This window comes from Manacus vitellinus, unplaced genomic scaffold (genome assembly GCF_001715985.3).
Source record: "Manacus vitellinus isolate BGI_N305 unplaced genomic scaffold, ASM171598v3 scaffold_18_pilon, whole genome shotgun sequence".
Lineage (NCBI taxonomy): Eukaryota > Metazoa > Chordata > Aves > Passeriformes > Pipridae > Manacus > Manacus vitellinus.
The window spans coordinates 14129006-14150014 of NW_021939324.1; the positions used below are offsets into that span (position 1 = coordinate 14129006).

General features: G+C 38.6%; 2 protein-coding genes across 5 annotated transcripts in view; one reads left to right on the forward strand and one right to left on the reverse strand.

Moving 5' to 3' along the window:
• Positions 1-241: 241 nt before the first annotated feature.
• The window catches only part of KIF2A (kinesin family member 2A), a 40333-nt gene continuing 19565 nt past the window's right edge, over positions 242-21009 (reverse strand). For 2 of the 4 annotated variants that reach the window (XM_008933624.2, XM_008933625.1), the window contains exons 15-19: positions 17434-17501; positions 14389-14539; positions 12677-12778; positions 10548-10683; positions 6977-8725 (exon numbers count right to left, since the gene is read on the reverse strand). In XM_008933624.2, the coding sequence (XP_008931872.1) occupies positions 8640-8725; positions 10548-10683; positions 12677-12778; positions 14389-14539; positions 17434-17501 (543 nt within the window). In that variant the 3' untranslated portion in view covers positions 6977-8639. Of the gene's footprint in view, positions 552-6976; positions 8726-10547; positions 10684-12676; positions 12779-14388; positions 14540-15678; positions 15793-17433; positions 17502-21009 lie in introns of those variants that run through there. The other 2 variants (XM_029958994.1, XM_008933623.1) reach the window with 2 other exon arrangements.
• Positions 412-5258, forward strand: DIMT1 (DIMT1 rRNA methyltransferase and ribosome maturation factor). Its single transcript, XM_029958995.1, has 10 exons — positions 412-584; positions 958-1019; positions 1129-1222; positions 1312-1361; positions 2171-2294; positions 2409-2501; positions 3190-3254; positions 3451-3514; positions 3997-4103; positions 4787-5258. The coding sequence occupies exons 1-10, from the start codon at positions 564-566 to the stop codon at positions 4827-4829; spliced, it is 723 nt and encodes a 240-aa protein (XP_029814855.1). The 5' UTR covers positions 412-563; the 3' UTR covers positions 4830-5258.

The following is a 21009-nucleotide window of genomic DNA, read 5'->3' on the forward strand; positions in this document are numbered from 1 at the left end:
ACACGGCGGTCTCTGCCCTAGGCATCCTCTTCAACACCGGGGCCGGGCAGCACATCCTGAAGAACCCCCTCGTCGTCAACAGCATCATCGAGAAGGTGGGAGGCGGCGGCGGCTGTCCCGGGAGCCGGGCCTGGCCAGGATCTCCGGGAACGCGCGGTCCTGGCTCCGGCCCTTCCCGGGCTCCGCTGATCCGCGACCATTACCGCTGAACCGCGGTTATTGCCATCACGCTACCTCTTTGTGTGTGTGATTTTTATTTTTTTTTTTTTTTAACGTGGCTGCTCGCTGGCTTTTCTGAGCCTGGCCAGCATAAGTCAGCGTTGGGACATTCCTGTTCTCCCTAATTTCCGCTCCTTCTTTTTTAAACGACTCTCACGCTCTCCTGATACCCAGTTTAAGCTTTTTGCTACGTAAAAAGCACTTATCTTTTGTTCTGAAGTCAAATGGTTGCACGGAATCCGTTCTAGGCAAGTACTCGAAATGCTGTTTGTCCTTAGGCTGCTCTGCGCCGCACGGATGTCGTTCTGGAAGTGGGCCCGGGAACCGGCAACCTGACAGTAAAGATGTTGGAGAAAGTAAAAAAAGTAAGTGGGAATTCCCCCCCATGCACTCCATCTTACCACTGACATTGTGGCTTAGACTGTGGTCTTTATACACTGGATTCCAATCAGTAGAATCACTCCCTGGATATTTTTCTTAACATTTGCATAATCCCAATGAGGTTTTAGTTGCCTGTGTAAATCTTTTGTTGTTTTATCAAACTACATTGCTGTTATCCATTTATGCCATAAAGTTTGCACGTATTCGGAGAGGGAGGAAGGTGCATAGGCTAATAGGGAATTTTTAAGAATTATTTAAACCTACGGCAATAGATACAGGGCTGGGGGTTTTTATGATTAAAATTTTAATCCCAATTAGGAGACGTTGCATAAAGTTGCAAATATACGCTTTTTTCAGGTTATTGCATGTGAAATTGACCCTAGACTTGTTGGTGAACTTCAGAAGAGAGTCCAGGGCACGTAAGTATCAGCTGTGGAAATAGTGAGCACTTGAAGCGGTGGAGCTGCTTTGACAAAACCTTGGCAACATGCTTCTCTGAGGATAATCACAATGTATTTTTCCCCACAGGTGTCTGGCAAACAAACTTGAAATCAAGGTTGGAGATGTCTTGAAAACAGACTTACCATTCTTTAATGCGTGTGTGGCTAACTTGCCTTACCAGGTATGGGCTAAACAATATGGTAGAACTTTTTTTCTTTTTAAATTATAATTTCCCAGAAATTATACTAACTCTATTACTCTTTTCCTCAGATATCTTCACCTTTTGTTTTCAAGTTATTGCTTCATAGACCTTTTTTCAGGTATGTGGAAGAGTGGAGCTCTGTATTGCCTCTTAGGAAAAAATATAGTTTTAAAAATATTTTTAGATCAAATTTTTTTTTGGTTCTTAAAATAGCAGTTTGATGGATCAGAGCCACACCAAAATTCTTCTGTAATATAAACCTGATAGTGCCTGGAAATTAGTTTATTTCGATATATTAAGATAAGGAGGAGATTTAGTCTTGGCATCTAGTCCAGCTTGATGAAAACAGAAGTTACACCTCTTTAATATTATACCTAGTTATCATTCCAGGGATAAGCAGGGCATCGTAGCATTTCAAATGCCTTCCTACCTAAAAAAGGTAGTGTGGAAAGGGTTGGATCAAATCCAAGTTACTGCCTGTTGTCTGGTCTAAAAGTCTAATTGCCCAGGTATTTCTGTGTGTTATTCAGTATGTCTGCAGTTCTTGATTTCAGTCACTAAAGCACTAATGTTGGTGACATTACTGGTCAATTTTTGGAGAGTTTGAATAACCAAGGAGTTATTCAAAATGATTTGTTACAGGCAAGCAACTCTGAGACCAACCTATGTCTTTGATCCTGATCCATTTAGCACTGTTAATATTAAATTCTGTTACATCTTTGAGGAGACTTAGATGGCTTCACCAAGTTTTCTGATGACTTGGGGTTTTTTAAAGCACTTTGACAAATTAGAGCAGTGTTTGTTTATGATAAACTTTTACTACTTGTAAGTGCTGAGGCAAACTGTGTGTTTTCCAAGTGTGTTAGTTGTCTTTTGACATAAAAATTAATTATTTAGAATTAATTTTCTGATACCTGTTATTCTCAGGTGTGCAATACTTATGTTTCAAAGGGAATTTGCACTTCGTTTGGTTGCAAAACCAGGAACTAAACTGTACTGCAGACTCTCCATTAATACTCAGTTATTAGCTCGAGTGGACCACCTGATGAAGGTATGTTATTCTGCATTAGGTAACAGAGCTGTCAAAGACAGAAGAAGAGTGTTTCAAGGGATGTGAGGATTTGCTGCTTATTCACACAGCTGCCTCACTGCTCTTGACCAACAGGTTGGAAAGAACAACTTCAGGCCTCCTCCCAAAGTTGAATCCAGTGTTGTAAGAATAGAGCCAAAGAACCCACCACCACCTATCAACTTCCAGGTGACCATTGTATACTCAACATAACATAATAGAGATAATACTACTCAGTTCTATGTGCTGATTTTACTATGAAGTACCAGCTGTTTGCTGGAGTTTCTAAAATACATAGTGTATTGTTTAGGCTTGTGTTAGGACATTAACAGAACGTGCAGCCATCAATTTGGGTACAGCTTTGTGTACAATAATTCTGGTAAAATCAAGATCAGTTGGAGTACTGCAGATAATGTCCCTTTCATCATAGATAATATCTCCCAGAGACCCTTACAGCTGATGACTTTGTAGGTTTTGGTCAAAGGAGTATCTATGAGAAGTCTTATGTTCAGACGAGTGTGTGTAATCTCAGAAGACAGATGTTACAGGATAGCATTCTTAATTTTTGAAACACTTAAAGGCCACTTCAGCCTTGCCCAAGGTTAGCCAGATTTTCTTCAAATATCTGCTTTATCAGCAAATAGGATCTGACTAATAGTGCCTAGGCACAAAAAAGTACAGTTCAGAGGTTTTTGTGGGTGAAGTATTTTCTCCTCCATTTGTATTGCTTTGTCCAAGACAGGAATGGTGTTGTATTGCTTAGAAATTCATTTTCATGAAGGATTTTCAGTATGGTTTTGAAGTTGTCAGTAGTGACTATTCTTGTTGGTAGTAGCTATATGTTCTTTTCTGTAAATTCTGAAATTTTTAATTTCAGGAGTGGGATGGTCTGGTAAGGATAGCCTTTGTTAGGAAAAACAAGACACTTTCTGCAGCTTTTAAGTAAGTAACTTCTGTCAAATCTTTTCAAAATTTGAGAACCCATCCAGTTAACCATTTCTTTTAGAGGAAAACTAGGCAGCTGTTTAAAAAGAACAGCTCTGTGTAGTTGTTACAATTTTTTATAGTAAAAAATTACACATTCATATAAAAATGTAGTTATAGTTTAGTTTCCATTCTAAACTTGTATTTCTTTTAGGTCAAGTGCTGTAGAGCAGTTGCTGGATCATAATTACCGAATTCATTGTTCCTTACATAATACAGTAGGTTCCTTTTTAATATATTCTATTTCTGTGTACTGTGACCTACATACTGTCTTTTAGAAGAGTAAAAAATTAATATTGAAAAGCGTAATGTGTTAAAAGTTTTTCCAAGAGAGTTTGAGGGAGGCAGGAACTTACCTCTTTTCTTAGTGAAAAATCTAAAAGGGTCACTAATTAATAGTGAAAAAGCTTAAAATCGAGTATGCCATTAAAATATTTTCTGTATATGTCTCAAGGTCTTTTACTAATCTAATAAAACTTTTTGTGTCTTGCAATACTGTTGTGATTCATTTATAATGAATGAGCTGAGATATAAAAATTCAGATACAATAGAATAATACAATAATTCATACAAGAAAAAATACAACTTTTTATCACTTGAAAGAAGAATTATTCTAAGAGCAGGAAAACATAGGTAATTTAAATGAACCTTTTTTGTGCTATGAATAGAATATAATTTTTATCCTGTTTTCCATTGACAGGAAATACCCGAAAACTTCAAAATTTCTGAGAAAATACAGACAGTCCTAAAAGATACAGGTTACTCTGAAAAACGAGCCCGTTCAATGGATATAGATGATTTCATTCGGTATCCTTTTTTTTCCTCTTTATACCTTCCTTTTAAGCTGCTTTAAATTCTATCTGCACCTGTACCTGTGTAGCTCAAATTAGTGTTGAGTTGCACAGGAACAGTAGTTTCTGTCTCAGTACCAGACGGTCTTGGCTTCCAGTCCTGAATATGAACACTTAAACCCTATATATATTTTAAATGCCAGTTACAACATTGAGAAGCAGTTAGCTGAAGAACCTGATTTCTGGTGTTTGTGTACTAGACCCTTCTATAGCTCCTTCAAAAATGGCTTTAGTAATGTAACTGTTATTAGAATTTTCCTGGAGTCTTACACAGCCTTTTTTTGCCTTGAGGATTAGGCCATAGTCTATAGCATAATTTGAAATATGAATAATTAACTGCTATATGCTGCTTTTACTTCTGGACAGTTAATTTAAGTGGCACCATGACTCCTCTCCTAATTAGAGATAAAAGTTCATAGCTGTTTCTCAGTGTAATAATTAAGACTGCTACTGCTTTTAAAGAGTCATAGTAAACCTGGTATGATCTAACATAACTGTAGTTTGTAGCAATTTTTTATTCCAGTTGATCAGTGATGGCTGCTTTTGTACTGTTTTCTTTGTCAGCCAGCACATCTTAAAAATGCCTTAAGCTGAAGTATAAATTTGTAGCATTGTAACATAAGTGTTTCACTCTTTCAGATTGCTGCATGGCTTCAATTCAGAAGGCATCCATTTCTCATAGATCCTACTAGAAGAATGACAGGTGTTGCTTTTTGTCACCAAAGTCTTACCTAAGCCAGAGCGACTGCAATGGGACAAGCTCTTACGCTTGGGCTCTTATTAAAATGTTAGATGCGATTTTATCACAGACAGCAGGCAAGCTGTGCTGCCTGTATTTTAAAAGCAGTGCATTCTTTCACAACTGAAGCAAGGTGCTGGACTTCCTCATGACAGTGCATTTCTAAATATACCCAAAACTGGATTGAGGCTGCCACAATTGAAATCTGTGTTCTCTGATTGTGGACTTCATCTCAGTATATTCTTGCATAATACTCGGCAGTACAACCCGGGTCTGGACAACAAAAGTGGAGTTGTGATCATTCCCTTTGTTTGTTTGTGTGTTTGTTTGTTTGTTTGTTTTAACATGTATTTAAACTCTTTTGATTTGAAATGCCTGTCTCTTCCAGTTGTCCTCTGGTAACTACCCGTATTCCAAGTCTGTTAGTAATCTGCCTCTCTTTGAGAATTCCCAGTAACTGTTTCTCAGAAACAAGAGCATTTATCTTGTGGACTTGGTATCACTTAAAGAAACTTTACTGAGGTACCTGAAACCACCAGTGTAATCACCTTTACCCTCTCATCCCCCACTGTAATAACTAAAAGAAAACTACAGAAAGGCCACATCTCATAAGCACAGAAGAAGGGTTTTTTTGGCCAAGTGTAAATTCAAGTAGTTATTTTTGTAAGGTTAACTATTTCACCTTTCAAGGCAAGGAGGAGTTTTAGCACAGATCAGAGCTTTCAGTGAGACTGAAATGCATCCCTGTGTCCTCACAGAAAGGTACTGAAGTGTCTTTAATACAGTTTGGGTAATATATATATATATATATATGTGAGTTGTTAAGGACAAGGCAGAGCTTTTCCAAGGAAGTTTGCATAAACTCTGCAGCACAGCTGTCAAAAACATCAACTATTAACTGTAGCGGGATGCAGGGGTGAAAGCATCACCCTGTGTATCAAATACCATGTTATTTTTTCAGGTATAGTGTAGTATATCTTTCCGTAAGACAACACTTAAATGGAAAAGAGGCAAATTAGCAAAACCTGTAAGATAAACTTCATTTATACACATCACTGAATCATTAGGGATAGAAAAGATCTCTTGAGTCCAACTAGCTCCACTATTGACATCCCCTCTCAGTTCTTTAGAAGTCACTGATTCAGAAACAGACTTGAATTTGCAGGCATCCTGAGCTGTTGACTTTAAGACTGAGTTGCTCATTTATTTCACAGTTTAATAATTCAGTAATTCTCATGCTGCTTCACTGCATGCAGAACCAAACTGTGAGTCAGGTAAGTAGCCACAAGGAATATGCTCAGACTAATACAGAAGGAACAAATGCTGGAGGCTTGTGTCACACTTCATAAATGGTTTCATTTTACAGGACAGGAATTAAGGATAAGCTTGCTTAAGTCCTTTTAAAAGTAATTCCAGTCCATCGTGGCTATGGGCTACAGGAAGTCAGGTGCCCAGCCAGCCGTATCAGGTTATCTCAATTCTCAGTGCTTCAGTATCTGTATAGATCACACATAAGGCTCTGGCACAAAGACTGGCTGTAGACACAGTTTCCACTTGCATGTGCTGCCTGACAGGACACATGTAATTACGCAGCTTAGTAAAAAGCTGCTGAAAGTGAATTCGGTCCTTCCTGTCCCCTTTGGTACCAGCAGGAAGCCACAGCCTGGTTGTGGCTCTATGGATGAATAGTATGGAAGCCACTGTTACTCATGCAGGATGTCTCAATCTTCAGAGGCTTTGTAGAATTCTGTAGGAGCAGTTTCAAAGGAACCCTCTGGTATTACACAATAACCTGCCTGCTAACAAAAGCTACTACCTGCCTTTTTGTGGTTTCTTTTCTTTTAACTGTGATGGATGACGTTCTTAAATGTTGAGAAAGGTGTGATGCTTCTTTTAAGACCTGGTGCAAAACTAAAGTTAGGACAGTGCTCTGGGGAACTTCTTCCTATATGACGAACCTGTGAAGAAGAGTTGGCTGCAGAAGTAAATACTCACTCTGAATTCAGAGTAAGTATTCTTTTCAAAAATGTAACCAATGTGCTGACAAATTTAAACCCTTCTGAAACAATAACAAAAATTCTCAGATGTAATTCATTTAATAGCTTAATTTATTAAACACATTATGTAAAATCTACATTGTTTCAGTTTTAATGTTTACACACAGGAGAACTTTTTATTTTTAACCATGATGCAACAAGAGCTTCCCCATAGCCTACCTTTCTATGGGAGATACAAACATTAAACACTACAAGAAATTCTGGCTCATTTAACTCTCTTTTCATTGCCTTCCCTTTATTTCCCCCCACGCCTGGCACAAACAAACAGGCTTGTATTCCAAAAGTAATTCTTAAACAGTTCCAAGGGAAAGTCTGCTGATAGGAACTCTTGGAAACAGGGAGAACTCCTAGAGAGATCTACAGTTCTTCATTTGACAAGAAGTTCTTACATGAAAGGTCAATGTTTTTTGGATACTGACTTGCAAAAATAACTGGAGTGCCACCATCTAAAAAGTGCTGATATACATGGCGCCATTTGTGAGAATTCAGGTACTTGCAGGATTTCTATTAGCGCTAGGTAGAGGTATTGTGCAAAATCATCAAATGATGCAATTTCACCCCACTTTTCAGCTGCTGGCACTGTACAAAGGGAAAAATAGGTATTAGCTACTTCTTAAAGCAACAGAACTACTCAAACTACCTGCAGACTACGGTTAATGTACATGTAAGTTTGTCATGCATCAAAAGCCAAGTTTTTAAAACAGTATGTGAAAGGCCAGTATGGATGTATTTATCCCCAAAGTTTGACAGTTAAACTATCCATACACAGCATTATCACCACATACCATATATCTGCATTATCCTAAGGTACAACTCTCCTTAGTACTTAAACATTAGCCTTTATTACACATCAACTAATTTATATTTTTGTGGGGTTTTGTTGGTTTGTTGTTTTTTTTGTTGGTTTTTTTATTATTACAGATAAAATGTTAAAATTATATAACCATTCTTTATGGTATTCAAATAAATCAAGATTCCAGATTTGTACAAGGAAAATGGAATGTCCAGCTGTTTGTCCACTCCTAACAGCTTGCAGTTCCTGTTCAAATGATATGGCACATCCTGTGAAATGAAACTAGCCACCAAAAAATAAGTATTAAAACATCAAAAATGTACACACACTGAAGTAATTTATATTGACGAATAAGGAATGTAGTTTTTTAAGGCTGTGCTTCAGAAAGGATGTCTAGGGTTAAGTAGCCTTCATCAAGGCACAGAATGGGAAGAGGTAAGCACAGCTGTCTGTAGAAGAGAAGTTATATAAAACCACTAGTGTGTGCATGCATGCCACAATTTTAGAACTGCACAGCTAGACTTTGTAATAAGACAACATGGTCAGAAGGAAGTGCTGTGACTTTAATGGCCACAGTTTTACTTCATTATGAAAAACATGGCAAGTATCTCCAAACAAATTTCACTATTTGAATAAATGAAATATTAAAAACAAAGTGCTTCACAGATCTGAACCCTGCATGGATGTGCTGTCTGGTCTAGAAGCATTTTGTAGACATCATAGGAGCATTTCACATAAAACTGAAAATGTCATTCAGGTGAATAAGAAACAGGACATTTCCACAGACATTTCTAACGCTTTTACACTTTCAAGTAGTTGAGTTCCCCTGGCCACTGGGTTTTGTAACAAATGTGTGCTACAGCAGTACAGGTTCATGGATTCCTCTAGCAGCAAAGGCCCATTTCAAAGGGCACGTGGTCTTTTCGGGTTGATCTGTTTACTGGCCTGTTCCTCCTCTTGAAGAGCTGCCCGGAACGATTTCACTTTGTCTTTAATGAAAACAGAAGAGAATGAATACTGATGTGCCTATGCTGAACAGATCTGGAAACTAAACCCTGATCCTCTACATCCCAGCCCTCGTGCACAACAAAGAACATTCCTTCACAAAAATAGCTGATGCTACAAATTACAAACTTAAATTCAATACTCACCATACAAACAAGTTGCTTAGCAACTTAGTCCCTTCTTGGATGCTACCCCTGTCTTTAGGCAGGGTAGGTTTGTAAACTGCACAACTGCATGCCCAGAATCCACATTTACATCCTCCTTCTATCTTAGAGAATGTAAGGAGATACTACATGTTTACTTTTCCTTCCCAGCACCTTCCAAACCAACCTTGGAGGCATACAAAATCTTATTCAGCGTACAATCAGCCTCTTCTGCACATTTAATTTCTAGTCCCCCTGTTTTCCTATAAATGTGAAAAGCATTTGTGAATAAATTTTGGAACTTATTCAACTGTAAACAGTTAAATACATCATTCATTTGTTTCATCATAACTAATAAGAATGGGAGAAACCTGAGAAAGGAAGTGTGGCATCCTCATACTTCTATTCCTGTTCCCTTCCATTCCCCAGTAATAAGCCCAAGAGTGGGAAGAAGGAAACCAAAAGGACAACATAAAGATGTCAGTCCCACAGCGACAGAAGTAAAAGCCAAACAATTCAGTGATCATTATGTGCCATGAGCAGAACATAGAAGATGCCAAGACAGAATTTTTGACTTAACAGATGTTCCCTCCTGTAAAACTACACATACATCATGCTTCCTGTAAAGATGCAAGGATCTCTTAGATAGCATTTTACCTCCAGTACCTTGTTTCAAAAACAATATCTAATAAGTTTTTGAAAAACAGGAAGTCACCTAAACTGTTTTTTCACTTCTGGTGTCTCAAACTGTCTTCTGAAAAGGAAGCCATCATCCATAAAAAGAAAAGGAACCCCCAATCCCTAGCTAAAGCATAACTGGCATGCTAACGAGGCAAACAGGTCACATCTGATTCGCTTGATGCACTCTTCTAATTTACAGCAGATAGACTGAATAAAAAGTAAGATTTTAACTTACAGTTTTCTACCACATCAAAAAACCCCTCCCTCAGCCCCAAACCCCACCCTTAAGCTTTTACCAGTATAGCATTTCTCCTAGAGTCCAAATAGTTACCAAAAAAAGGAAACGAAAAACTCATCTCCATGAGGTACCAAGATGACAAGCTGATTTTAGAAGATAAGTGGAAGAGTAAATTTTGGGCACCAAGTAAAGTAACAAATCTGCAATTTGTCTTTCAACATAGATAAGCTGACAAAATTCTAACAGAAAGGCTGTTGAAAAAAAAAAAGGTAAACTACCAACCAAGATACTCAAGAGCTTGATGCCACATGTAAGCACAGTGTTAAAAAAATGACAGCAGGCTCCCTGCTACACTACAGAATGCAACAGAGTCGGAACTGGGAGCTCCTACTACTTTTTCCTCATTGCATTGCCTTCTGGGTTTTTTCATACAGTTGGTTTAGATTTTCTTACCTTCCTTCAGTGTTTTGAAAAAAAAGGAAAAAAAAAATTGCAGGATTGAGTTTATACTTCCTGGAGGTAAAGCATAGACTCTTCCTTTATGTTAGGATGATCTGAGCACAGATGTGAACCTGTTCTCAGGCAGCAGAATAAATGTTCCTTCCAAAGATCACTGCAGAGCAGCACAAGTGGGTAAAAAAGACCCTTGAATATATTCACACTCTTTTTTTCCTCCTCATTATTACTGCAAGTCGCCATGGCATATGCTAATAATGTACAGAAAAGTGATTAAAAGCAATTTACCTCTAAGTTCGGTCAGAATATCAATTTTTTGCTCTAGAATTGCTTCAAGTTGGGTAGCATAAGAATCCACATCATAGTCTACTTCTTCTGTCATGTCAAGAAGTAGTTTTTCAACTTCCAACCATCTAATAGATTCCTAGATAAAAGTTTAAAAAAATCAAAAAATACATCAGCAAAGTTTCAAGACAAGTGTCAAGACAAAGAGCCGATTTAGACTTTTTATCAAAATTACCATATGTTTACTGTCTAGTCACCTCAATATAACAGATTTAAATACTAAAATGAAATCTTATTCCTAATTCAGCAAAACTGCATCTTTTCTACCTTATGTTTTAATTCCAGTGGTCATACCAGCAACAGGTAAACCCCAGCTACGCCAGTACTCTTCAAATTCAAAACATTAAGTGGTTCTAAAGCTAAGAAACTCAGCGAGCAGAACTTTATGTCATGGTTGTGTCCCCTTAGGCAAGTTTCAAACTTTGAAGTCAAGCTTCAATTTTAAGTATCAGCTGGTTACCACTGACTATAGTCCTAGAGTCATTACTACAGACAAGAAGCCAAGATAATTTTGTCTAGTTTTGAGAAAAGCTGTACAGAAGATCTATTTTAAACTCAGTAATTGCATGATCAAACTCCACTCACAGGACTACAGTAAAGGCTCTTTCTCAGGCATCTTTGCACTCTGAATATCATCCAAAAAAAAGAGGAAAAAAAAGGATTGCAGCAAAGAAGAATTGAAAGAGAAGCTTAAATCTTACAGAACTATGCAAAGCTGTGATCACAACTGATCCCATCAGAAATGCTTTGATTTAAAAAAAGAAAGCAGCTGACAGTTCTAGGCATGCTGGGCCTGACACACTAAAATAAAGTCTTTCCTTCTGTGCTCAGTAACCTAAGCAAAATTGAAAATTGTTTTTTGGCTTTCAGGACAGAAGGAGCTTACATTGGGGTAAGACTCATCTCATCTAACATAATCTTGTACATCCAAAACAGAGAAAACCCAAAACCTTTAGAGCACGTTTCCTTGTGTTGGTATAGTTTAGCCATTTTTATTAGGAAAGGATGTTTTGTATCAGTTGCTTCCAGGAAAAAGCTGACAGAGGATGACTGGTACAGCTGGTAGATTGTGATCGGAGCAGCCCAGCCACTCGCACAGCATAAACTAACAAGCCATGCTGCGAACAAAGGAACCTGAGGCTCAGACATGTTTCCTTCCACTGACCACTGGAAGGAGCAGTAGTCTAGAGCAGAAGGCCAGATGGTCACACAGAGGCAATAACATCTTTAACTAATGCAGTTTGTCTCTCCAGAAGTCACAAGCATTAGGACACAGCCACAGCATATGGCATATGACTTTCACACTTCTGTATGTTTTACTTCAGGGCTAATGTTTCACAATAACAATCTCTGCATCTGTTGTAAAATGTGTTATTCAGCATCCTACTATATTATGAACACTCATCAACGTTCCGCTAAGCTAGATACATAAATTGAGGTTTAATACGGGTTTAATGGTCTGCTGTTCTCTGGCAAACAGCCAGCCTGCCTAAAGGCCCTTTAGGTTATGAACAGAAGCAACTCACATTTCCTTCTCAAAACTAGTAACTCATTGCCACAATTCATTTTGTGAGTGTAAAAGACTCCGTAACACTGACCAGCACTACACTGCATGGGCAGTATTCCTTTCACCTGACAAATAGCGAATGAAAACCTTTACGTAGCTGTAAAATGGAAGCAAACAGACAGTTTGAAATGTATGTGTCTCATCTGGATCTCAGAGGAAGGTGTCACAAAAGGGTACTCAGATACAATACTTGGATGGAGTATTGCAGTATCTTAGAGGGAGACGACCAAACAGAAATGGAGCTGATAGAGACGTTACTATTAATTGCCAGCCCTGGCAAAGGAAAACTTTACTAAATTTCTGGGATGATATGCTTCTATTTCATCATGAGGACAAAGGTTAGTGGTCATGGAATCTGTAGGCTTACAATAACAGATCAATTTAGAAATCTTTTGACAGATCAGAACAGCCAGATGACATCCTACATCTTCAAGAGTATGCACTTTCATTGGGAAAAACTGAATTCCTAGATTAGGATAAAAAAAAGTAGAGCTCCATCTTTTACCTGGAAGACAGTCCTGTGGTCTTCTACTACTTGCTCTTCCATTTCTACCATTTGTGACACAGCTTCATGGAAAGTAAACAACTGTGGAGAAACTTCCTCTTCCTAAAAACAATAGTTAGTCTTGTTAGTCTAGAAAGAACTGTGGCTACAGAAACATATTGAATGTGATCCATTTCATCACTGAACATGGAAAGAAATACGCAGAAGGTAAAACCTGTCAAAAATAGAATTTAATACTTCTAACAAGAAAATCTCCACAAATGAGCAAAGGGGCAATAAATTCAAAACATATTAAAAATATTTACAGATTTCAATTCAGTTAATATTCACTAAAATTTTCAGTCACTAATCTTAGCAAATACTGGAAAATAGGGTATTCCACATAAAAATAACAAGCTGAAAGAATGGGAAGAAGAAACCACAAGGGAAGAATTATAATTTCTAGCAGGTTTTAATGCCTACAAAAAACTCTGTTTTTCTGTCAGTGCTTTTTGTTCTGCATGCTGCAACAGACAGGCAACAGTTTTCAAAAAAAGAGAACAGCAATTACATTCAATACATTTCAGGAAATCAAAATTAAATTAATCCTTCGGGAAAAAAAGTTAAATGTGAAGTGAGAAATCTAAAATGTACATAGTGATTCATACATTAGAAGAATGCACTCATGGATGTACAAACTGGGGCAAACAGGGCTTGTTTAGAAATGAATCGTTAACAGTAAAAGAAGAAAGTGCTAGGTAGGCTTTAATTAATGTTTTAGCAAGACAGTACAGTTCATAATACAATGCTTTTGAAATATTTTTTAAAGCTTAATTTCATTCCATATGAGTAATAAACAAGTGTGATATGAAAGGGTATCTGGCTGGAAGGACTGTCTGGTGGAAAGCTATAGAAATCACTAGCATGTTCTTATAAAACAGAGTACTGGAAGAAAAGGTAGTTATCAAAGTGAGAAATACTGCAGACACAACAAAGTGGTGAAGAGAAAAACTCTGAGAAACAGAGTTTTGTGAAAAAAGTTAGGATACTAAGGACTTTTCCTTTCTATTTTTCATCAGCATTTTCACAAATCGAGTTTTAATCCCTACTGAATATTTAAGGAACCGTGACTAGAGCTGATAATCAGCAATGAGGGAAAATGCCCTTTGGAAGATGCCTCTCAGCTCCCCCCTCCTGCAGCACAGGAAGACATATTGGGACCATCACGTGGTTCTCTTCCCAAACAGTGCACTGGGGTTTTACCTCAGGAAAATCAGGATGCCAGGAGGAAGAATGATGGGTAGCCAGATTTCTACATGCAGAGAAAGGCAAACTCACTTGAAATGGGGTTTGCATGCAGGGAAAGTAATGCTCAAGACCACAAAGAGTGTTAAATAAAAAAGACAAATGTCCCAGATACTGCTAACTGCTGAAAAAAATGTGAAGCTATACTGGAAAAAAATGCACACGTACAGATTGCCAGAGCCTAGAGCAGACCCTGCCGAGATATTAAAATCCCTAATCAGAAAGGAAGATTAAAAAAAAAACTTCAAGAAATGTTTTTGGGTTTGGTTTTTCTTTTGTATGCAAATGAACAAAAAAGTGAAAAAGTGAAGAGGCATGATCTATTTACCTGAAGATCTTGCTAACAGGCTACAAATACACATTAATCTGGATTTGTTCTGCCACTGTATTTCATTATCTCTTTCCATGTAATACTGTAAACTACTCACGTTTTGTTCACAAAGCAGTTTGAGATCATCTCTCTGAGGAGAGCTTCCCACACCCCACTGTGTCTCCAAGTCATCCATCTGATTGGGAGTATGGTGTATAATGGAACGGATGTCCCCTGAGGTACTAGGATCGACTGTCAGCTCCTTCACCCTACAAACAGAAAATGTTCCAGTTGTAAATTAGTAACCTCCTGTGCAAAAGAGTCACAATCAAAAATAAAGCTCTATATGTTTATGCATAATTAATTAATTTAATAAGGAAGATGATGATGTCAGCTTCACAGATTTAATGTACTTTTAGTGACAAAAAGGTGTTAGTCTGATTTGTAAAAAGGATGGACCATTGCAGTTTTACTACTTGCATGTGGATTACAACCAATCTTCTAGCAAGAGGCATTTTCTCATTAAAATCTTACTACTATCTAACAGGAGGGCAAAAATCTCAAACCCCTCAACAGTAACTCCTTAACAATGAGTGATATTTGAAAGGAAAGTTCATTCAGCACCCTAAACCTGACCACCTTTCTTTTTCTGAATACACAATTGTGTTTTAAAAATTTAGTTGATCAGCACCCCATTAGCTGTTATAAGCAAAACAGCCAAGAAATTCTGAAGAAAATAGTAACTTGCGACCAAGTATTTCAGAGAATAAATAGATCCTTTAATTCATTTCAAAGTTGAAAATATTTTAAAAAAATGTTAGGCTCTTGCAGCATGAAAGTAGCTCAAAGATTAGTAATGCTTCTGTCAAAAAAATCCCATTTAAAAGCAAGTTTATGAAAGATGGATAAAAGTCTGAAAGTATAGCAAGTTTTAGAACATAGTCTGAAAGTATAGCAAGTTTTAGAACATATTCTTCATTTCTTTAATGGGAAAAATGTTTTTTTCAACTAGCACTTACTTACTACAATGGAAAATATTTTTCATTTAACTTCAGGGTGATGAAAAGTTTTAATAACAGAATTATTTACAAAACTTTTCAGAGATATTTAAGTTACCCTAAACACGGAATTGTTAGATTTGGTCCACTAAATATACGAAGGTGACATCACCATTTTTTTTTAATGTATGAAAGAAACTAGCAAGTCTGGATACAGAATGTGGATGTTTAAGGAGCATAAACAAAATATTGGGAAGATGATTGCAGATCATGCAGAACCATCACCTGCCAAACCAAAATAAAAACAACGTATGTGTGACTCATGGCAAGGCGACTAATGAAAGGCTGATCTGTAAAATTACATAGCCAAAAAGAAAACTTAAAGATTCCATGTATAGAATGAAGTAGACCTGGTGTTTGAAGGAGAAAAGTCGTCATACTCATAGGAAGGAGAGAGATCAGAGCGACTGCCACTACCCTGTGAGAAGGGAATGTCCGAAGGACTAATTCCAAATTCCTTTACTCTGCAGCAGCAAAATACAGTGGCAAATGAAAAGAAAATGTTCTCATAAACACAGTTAAAATGACAACTCTTTGTTTAGCATACTTCTTTAATATTTAACTACAAAATTATTTTTATACTAAAACACATGTGTGCCAACATATTTAAACTTTCTGCAAGCAGTTCAGATTACTAACAAAACTGAACAAAACCAGTGCTTCTAATTTGCAGGGGACCATAATAGCAGTGTTTTCAGAAGAGTAGTTCCAGATTTGCATTTGTATAGTTAACAAGATTTGGTCTACATTCAATATTCCACTAAATGGCTCCTTTTACAATATCAAACCACTACAGCTACAAAACTTTAAATTCTATTCTGCCTCCTTTCTTCACTGCACACACAGTAGTGCCCAGCACCTAAAAACTGTGAAAATGATGTATTGTTAGAAAAAAATAAAAAAACTATACAAACACATGAAGGAACATTACAGGGACAGGTACATACAATTTTAACACCAAGGGGAGGAAACAGTTTCAGTACAACTAATTAGTACACTAGAAACAGGTGTTTAATTAGCTTTGTAGTGAGTCTTTGTAGAGTCACTTCAGCAACACAAGTTCTGTAAGGGGGTAAAAGTTCCAACAAGTCTTGAATGTGGACAGTCCTTTGTTATGTTACTGTAAGGAGGTGAGGAGAAGCCTCCTTCTCTCCAGGAAGGAAATCACACAGACTGGTCCAAGCCAGGCAGGTTTACTACTGGCTCCCTTGACTCAGACACAGGGACATTTGGATATTGAGAGGAGCTGGTGGTAAGCCTTCCTGGCAGGCCTTTGTGCCCAGCCAGCAACTGGCTGTGGTGCCCAGCCAAGCAGGAGCTGTCGTGATTCTGCCATCTTTCACTGGGGCAAGCAGGCCACCACATGGTAAAAAATGGCAAAACCAGGGTACCTGATGGCCCCTGTCTGCAGCCTTTGTGCTTTGCAGCAAAACATGGGGAGTCTCTGGGTCAAGGTCTGACTGCAGGGACACACAGGACCTGATTTCTATTAAATGTGGGAGAACTGCAGCAGGTGAGGGCTTCTTTCAAACTCACTGGGGAGAGCTGAACACTTTCTTAGAGCAGTACAGGTCTCAGAGCATCAGCATTTGCCTCTGGAGGTGCTAATTTATCCACAGTGATCAAAAAGTCTGTCAGATTTACTGCCTTTTTGTTTAGGGGTCTCAGATATTTGCCTGTATTTGGGAAGCATGAAATTTCATATGAACGTATGATAGAGACTGGCAACTGTACACAATCCCACCATGGGGATGAAAAAAAAATAACATCACAGAACTTGTAGCTAACGTCCCAGGGAATCATCACAAACACTAATGCAGGAGATGGTTCCTCCAGAGCAGGGGCAAAACTAATAGTGACATCTCCCACATATCTTGCAATCCACATCATCCCTCTCTGCATTTCTGGATAATGGTGTAAATGCAATTTCTATAGTGACAACTTAAATTAAATGTGAGCCTGGATCAGTAATTTGGATCTTATTAAGAAATGCAACTATGATCAAATTATTCAAGTAGCTAAAATAATTATACATCATGGAACAACTATTTCAAATGTCAGTCATCAACAGCTGGTACAGCTATAAGAAATAATATTTTTTATACCTGTTTGCATATCTCAATGTATTTAGAGTGTTTTCACATGATGCCATCCCCGGAGAAATTGTAGCAATCTGGAGAAGACAAGCCACATGTTAATAAATCGCTTTGTACACATGAAAGGGTAGATGAACTCAAATTAACTTCATACATTTTCTTAATCTCTAGTTTCATTTGCAATCTTCTACAAAAAATGTCTGCTATGTACAGTTGTCCTTATACAGCAGCATCTCAGGGACACAGATGTCCAGTCAAAGCTTCAATTTTCTTTAACCATAAAAGGAACATCAAGAATTCACAGAAATTCAATCAATTTCTCCAACTTCACCACCTTGGTAACATAATATGTAAATGCAAAACTCTAACTAAAAAATAAAAGACTCCTCAAAATGGGAAATATGCAACTCAACAGAGTGTAAAACTAATGTATCCTCCAAACAGTCACTAGATTATTTTTCATATATCTCTGTAGGCTGTTCTCTGTTCAAGGAGACTCTATGATGATTTTGGCCATAGTCAAAAATCATACTTAACAGTATTAAAGATGAGTTAACTATTTTCCTAAGTAAAGACATCTACAGGTTGGACAGGTGCACTCTCTGATGGGTTAAGAACTGGCTGGATGGCTGGGCCCAGAGAGTGGTGGTGAACGGGGCTGCATCCAGTTGGCAGCCGGTCACTAGTGGTGTCCCCCAGGGATCAGTGTTGGGCCCAGTTCTGTTTAATATCTTTACTGATGATCTGGATGAGGGGATCAAGTGTACCATTAGCAAATTTGCAGATGACACCAAATTGGGGGGGCATGCTGATCTGCTGGGAAGGCAAGAGGGCTCTTCAGAGGGACCTGGACAGGCTGGAGAGATGCTCTGATTCCAATGGGATGAGGTTCAACAAGGCCAAGTGCCGGGTCCTGCACTTTGGCCATAACAACCCCCTGCAGCGCTAGAGGGTGGGGACAGAGTGGCTGGAGAGCAGCCAGGCAGAAAGGGACCTGGGAGTCTGGATTGACAGAAAGCTGAACATGAGCCAGCAGTGTGCCCAGGTGGCCAAGAAGGCCAATGGCATCCTGGCCTGTATCAGGAACAGTGTGGCCCAGCAGGACCAGGGAAGTGATTCATCCCCTGTACTCAGCACTGGTGAGGCCACACCTGGAGTACTGTGTCCAGTTCTGGGCCCCTCAGTTCAGGAAGGATATTGAGGTGCTGGAGCAGGTCCAGAGAAGAGCAACAAGGCTGGTGAAGGGACTTGAGCACAAGTCCTATGAGGAGAGGCTGAGGGAGCTGGGGTTGTTGAGGCTGGAGAAGAGGAGGCTCAGGGGAGACCTCATCACTCTCTACAACTCTCTGAAAGGAGGCTGTAGCCAGGTGGGTGTCGGTCTCTTCTCCCAGGCAATCAGCAGTAGGACAAGAGGGCAGGGTCTTAAGCTGTGCCAGGGGAGGTTTAGGTTGAATATTAGGAAAATATTTTTTACAGAGAGAGTAATCAGACACTGGAATGGGCTGCCCAGGGAGGTGGTGGATTCACTGTCCCTGGAGGTTTTCAAGATGACACCAGATGTGGCACTTAGTGCCACGGTGTATGTAGTAACCACAGGTCTTGGATCAAGGGTTGGATTTGACGATCTCTGAGGTCTTTTCCAACTTGGTTGATTCTATGGTTCTATGGTATGATTCTATGATACTTCTTCCTCAATCAGAAGTTATCTGTAAACAATATTTAACAGCAAACTTTTTATCAGATATATTTGGAATCTAAAGGTCGTTCCTTTTCCAGTTAAATAAGATACTCTGAAGATAGTACCTTCTTTCCAGAACTCAGCAAAAATAAAAACTGTGGTTGGGCAACAGTGGTAACACTATTTGTCCTAGTTTCTCTCAGTAGTCCAATTTTTCCACCTGTGCTCTTTTCAAGAGAGCAGTAAAGGCTCCACCCATGACAAACACCTCTATGATTCTACACAATAACATTTGTCATGGCATCACAAGAATGATGCCTCTTAGTCTCTTAGGAGACTGAAATTGATGGGAATTAGATAATCCCAATCTTCTCTTACATCCTGCTGCTGACATTCCTGTACAAAAGCAGAAGTTGTCACCCCAAGAGGAACTTCTGGGGAGAAAGGAAAAATATGTGGTGGAAGCAGGTTAGAAAGCCTGAAGAGCCTGCTACCATACAGACTTAAGTTTAAACTGCTAAGTTTACATATCAGTTACTAATGAAAACACACATCAGTTACCAATGAAAACAACAAGCATAGATTTAAGAAGATCACACAATTGCACATCTCTTGTTCTGGGTTCTAATTAACAAAAAGTTAGCCATTCCTAAAACCCTTCCTGACTTATATAATGTGAAAGATGCATGCATCTCTTCCATCAGCTCAATGTTCAGAGCATGCCAGAGACAGGGATGTTTAGGGTGATGGTGTTTGTCTTCCCAAGGCATCATCACATGTGATACAGCCCTGCTTTCCTGGGCACAGCTGAACCTGCCTGACAATGGGAAGTGAATGAATTCTGGGTTTTCCTCTGCTTGTGTGTGTGTCTTTTCCTTTACCTATTTACAAAATTGCTACAATACTAGGAGACTGCTTCAACATTTTAAAGAGTATAAAGAGCATAAAGAGCAGTACAGCTGCTATAGTACATATAGTTAAATGCACATAGAGATGTGCCTCTGTAGGTGCTGTCAGCCATGTGGATACCCCTTTCAGGGCACATGAACCCATGCACAACTCTTGGTATATGACATCTCCTCATGTCCCAACAAGCCCAGTCCAGGCAGGACAGGAGGACTCTGACCTCTTTGTCACTCACTTCCGCATTCTGAATTCCAAATGGGGATGGAAAAAGCTGCACTACTTACAAACAGGAATATCTTTAAGACCTGAAATTACCATTCTTTCTATTTCACATGTGTCTACATTGCTTATAAGCCATCACAGTGGGATCAATGGCCCTGCTGGGACACTGAAGTCTGCAGGCTCCTACTCCCACCCTGGAGGGTTGATGGGTCTGGCACTTCAGCAATGACTGCAGCACATCAAGGATGCAGCATGTCAAGGAGCAGGACTGGTTAATAAATGTAGTCACATTGCAACTTTCAAATGGTGATAAATTATCCTACTAAATGGTTTCTCAAACAATTTAAGGACAAGAACAGTAAAACTGCAATGACTAATAAAGTTCAAAAAAAACTTATTTATGCTGACTATATGTCTCTAGATTTCTTTTGAAGGAAGCAGATCTTCCATGAAATATTCACAAATGTTAGTTATTCAAAGTGCAGAGAGTAACTTCCAACAGGCTAACTTTTCGAACTTCCTTCAGCAGTGTGGATACACTCACTGGAGATGCACGATTTAGCTTTCTGATCCTGGATTTACGAAGTTATAGAATAATAGAATGATTTGGTTTGGAAAACGCTCTTCAAGGTCATTAATTTCAACCCCTCTGCAGTAAGCAGGGGCATCTTCAGCTAGGTATGTTTCAGCGGGAAAGAAAACAATCCTGTCTTTTCACCAGAAAACTGCAGAAAGGTAGGTTAATAAATGCTATCTTATCACCATTTTCACATTTATAG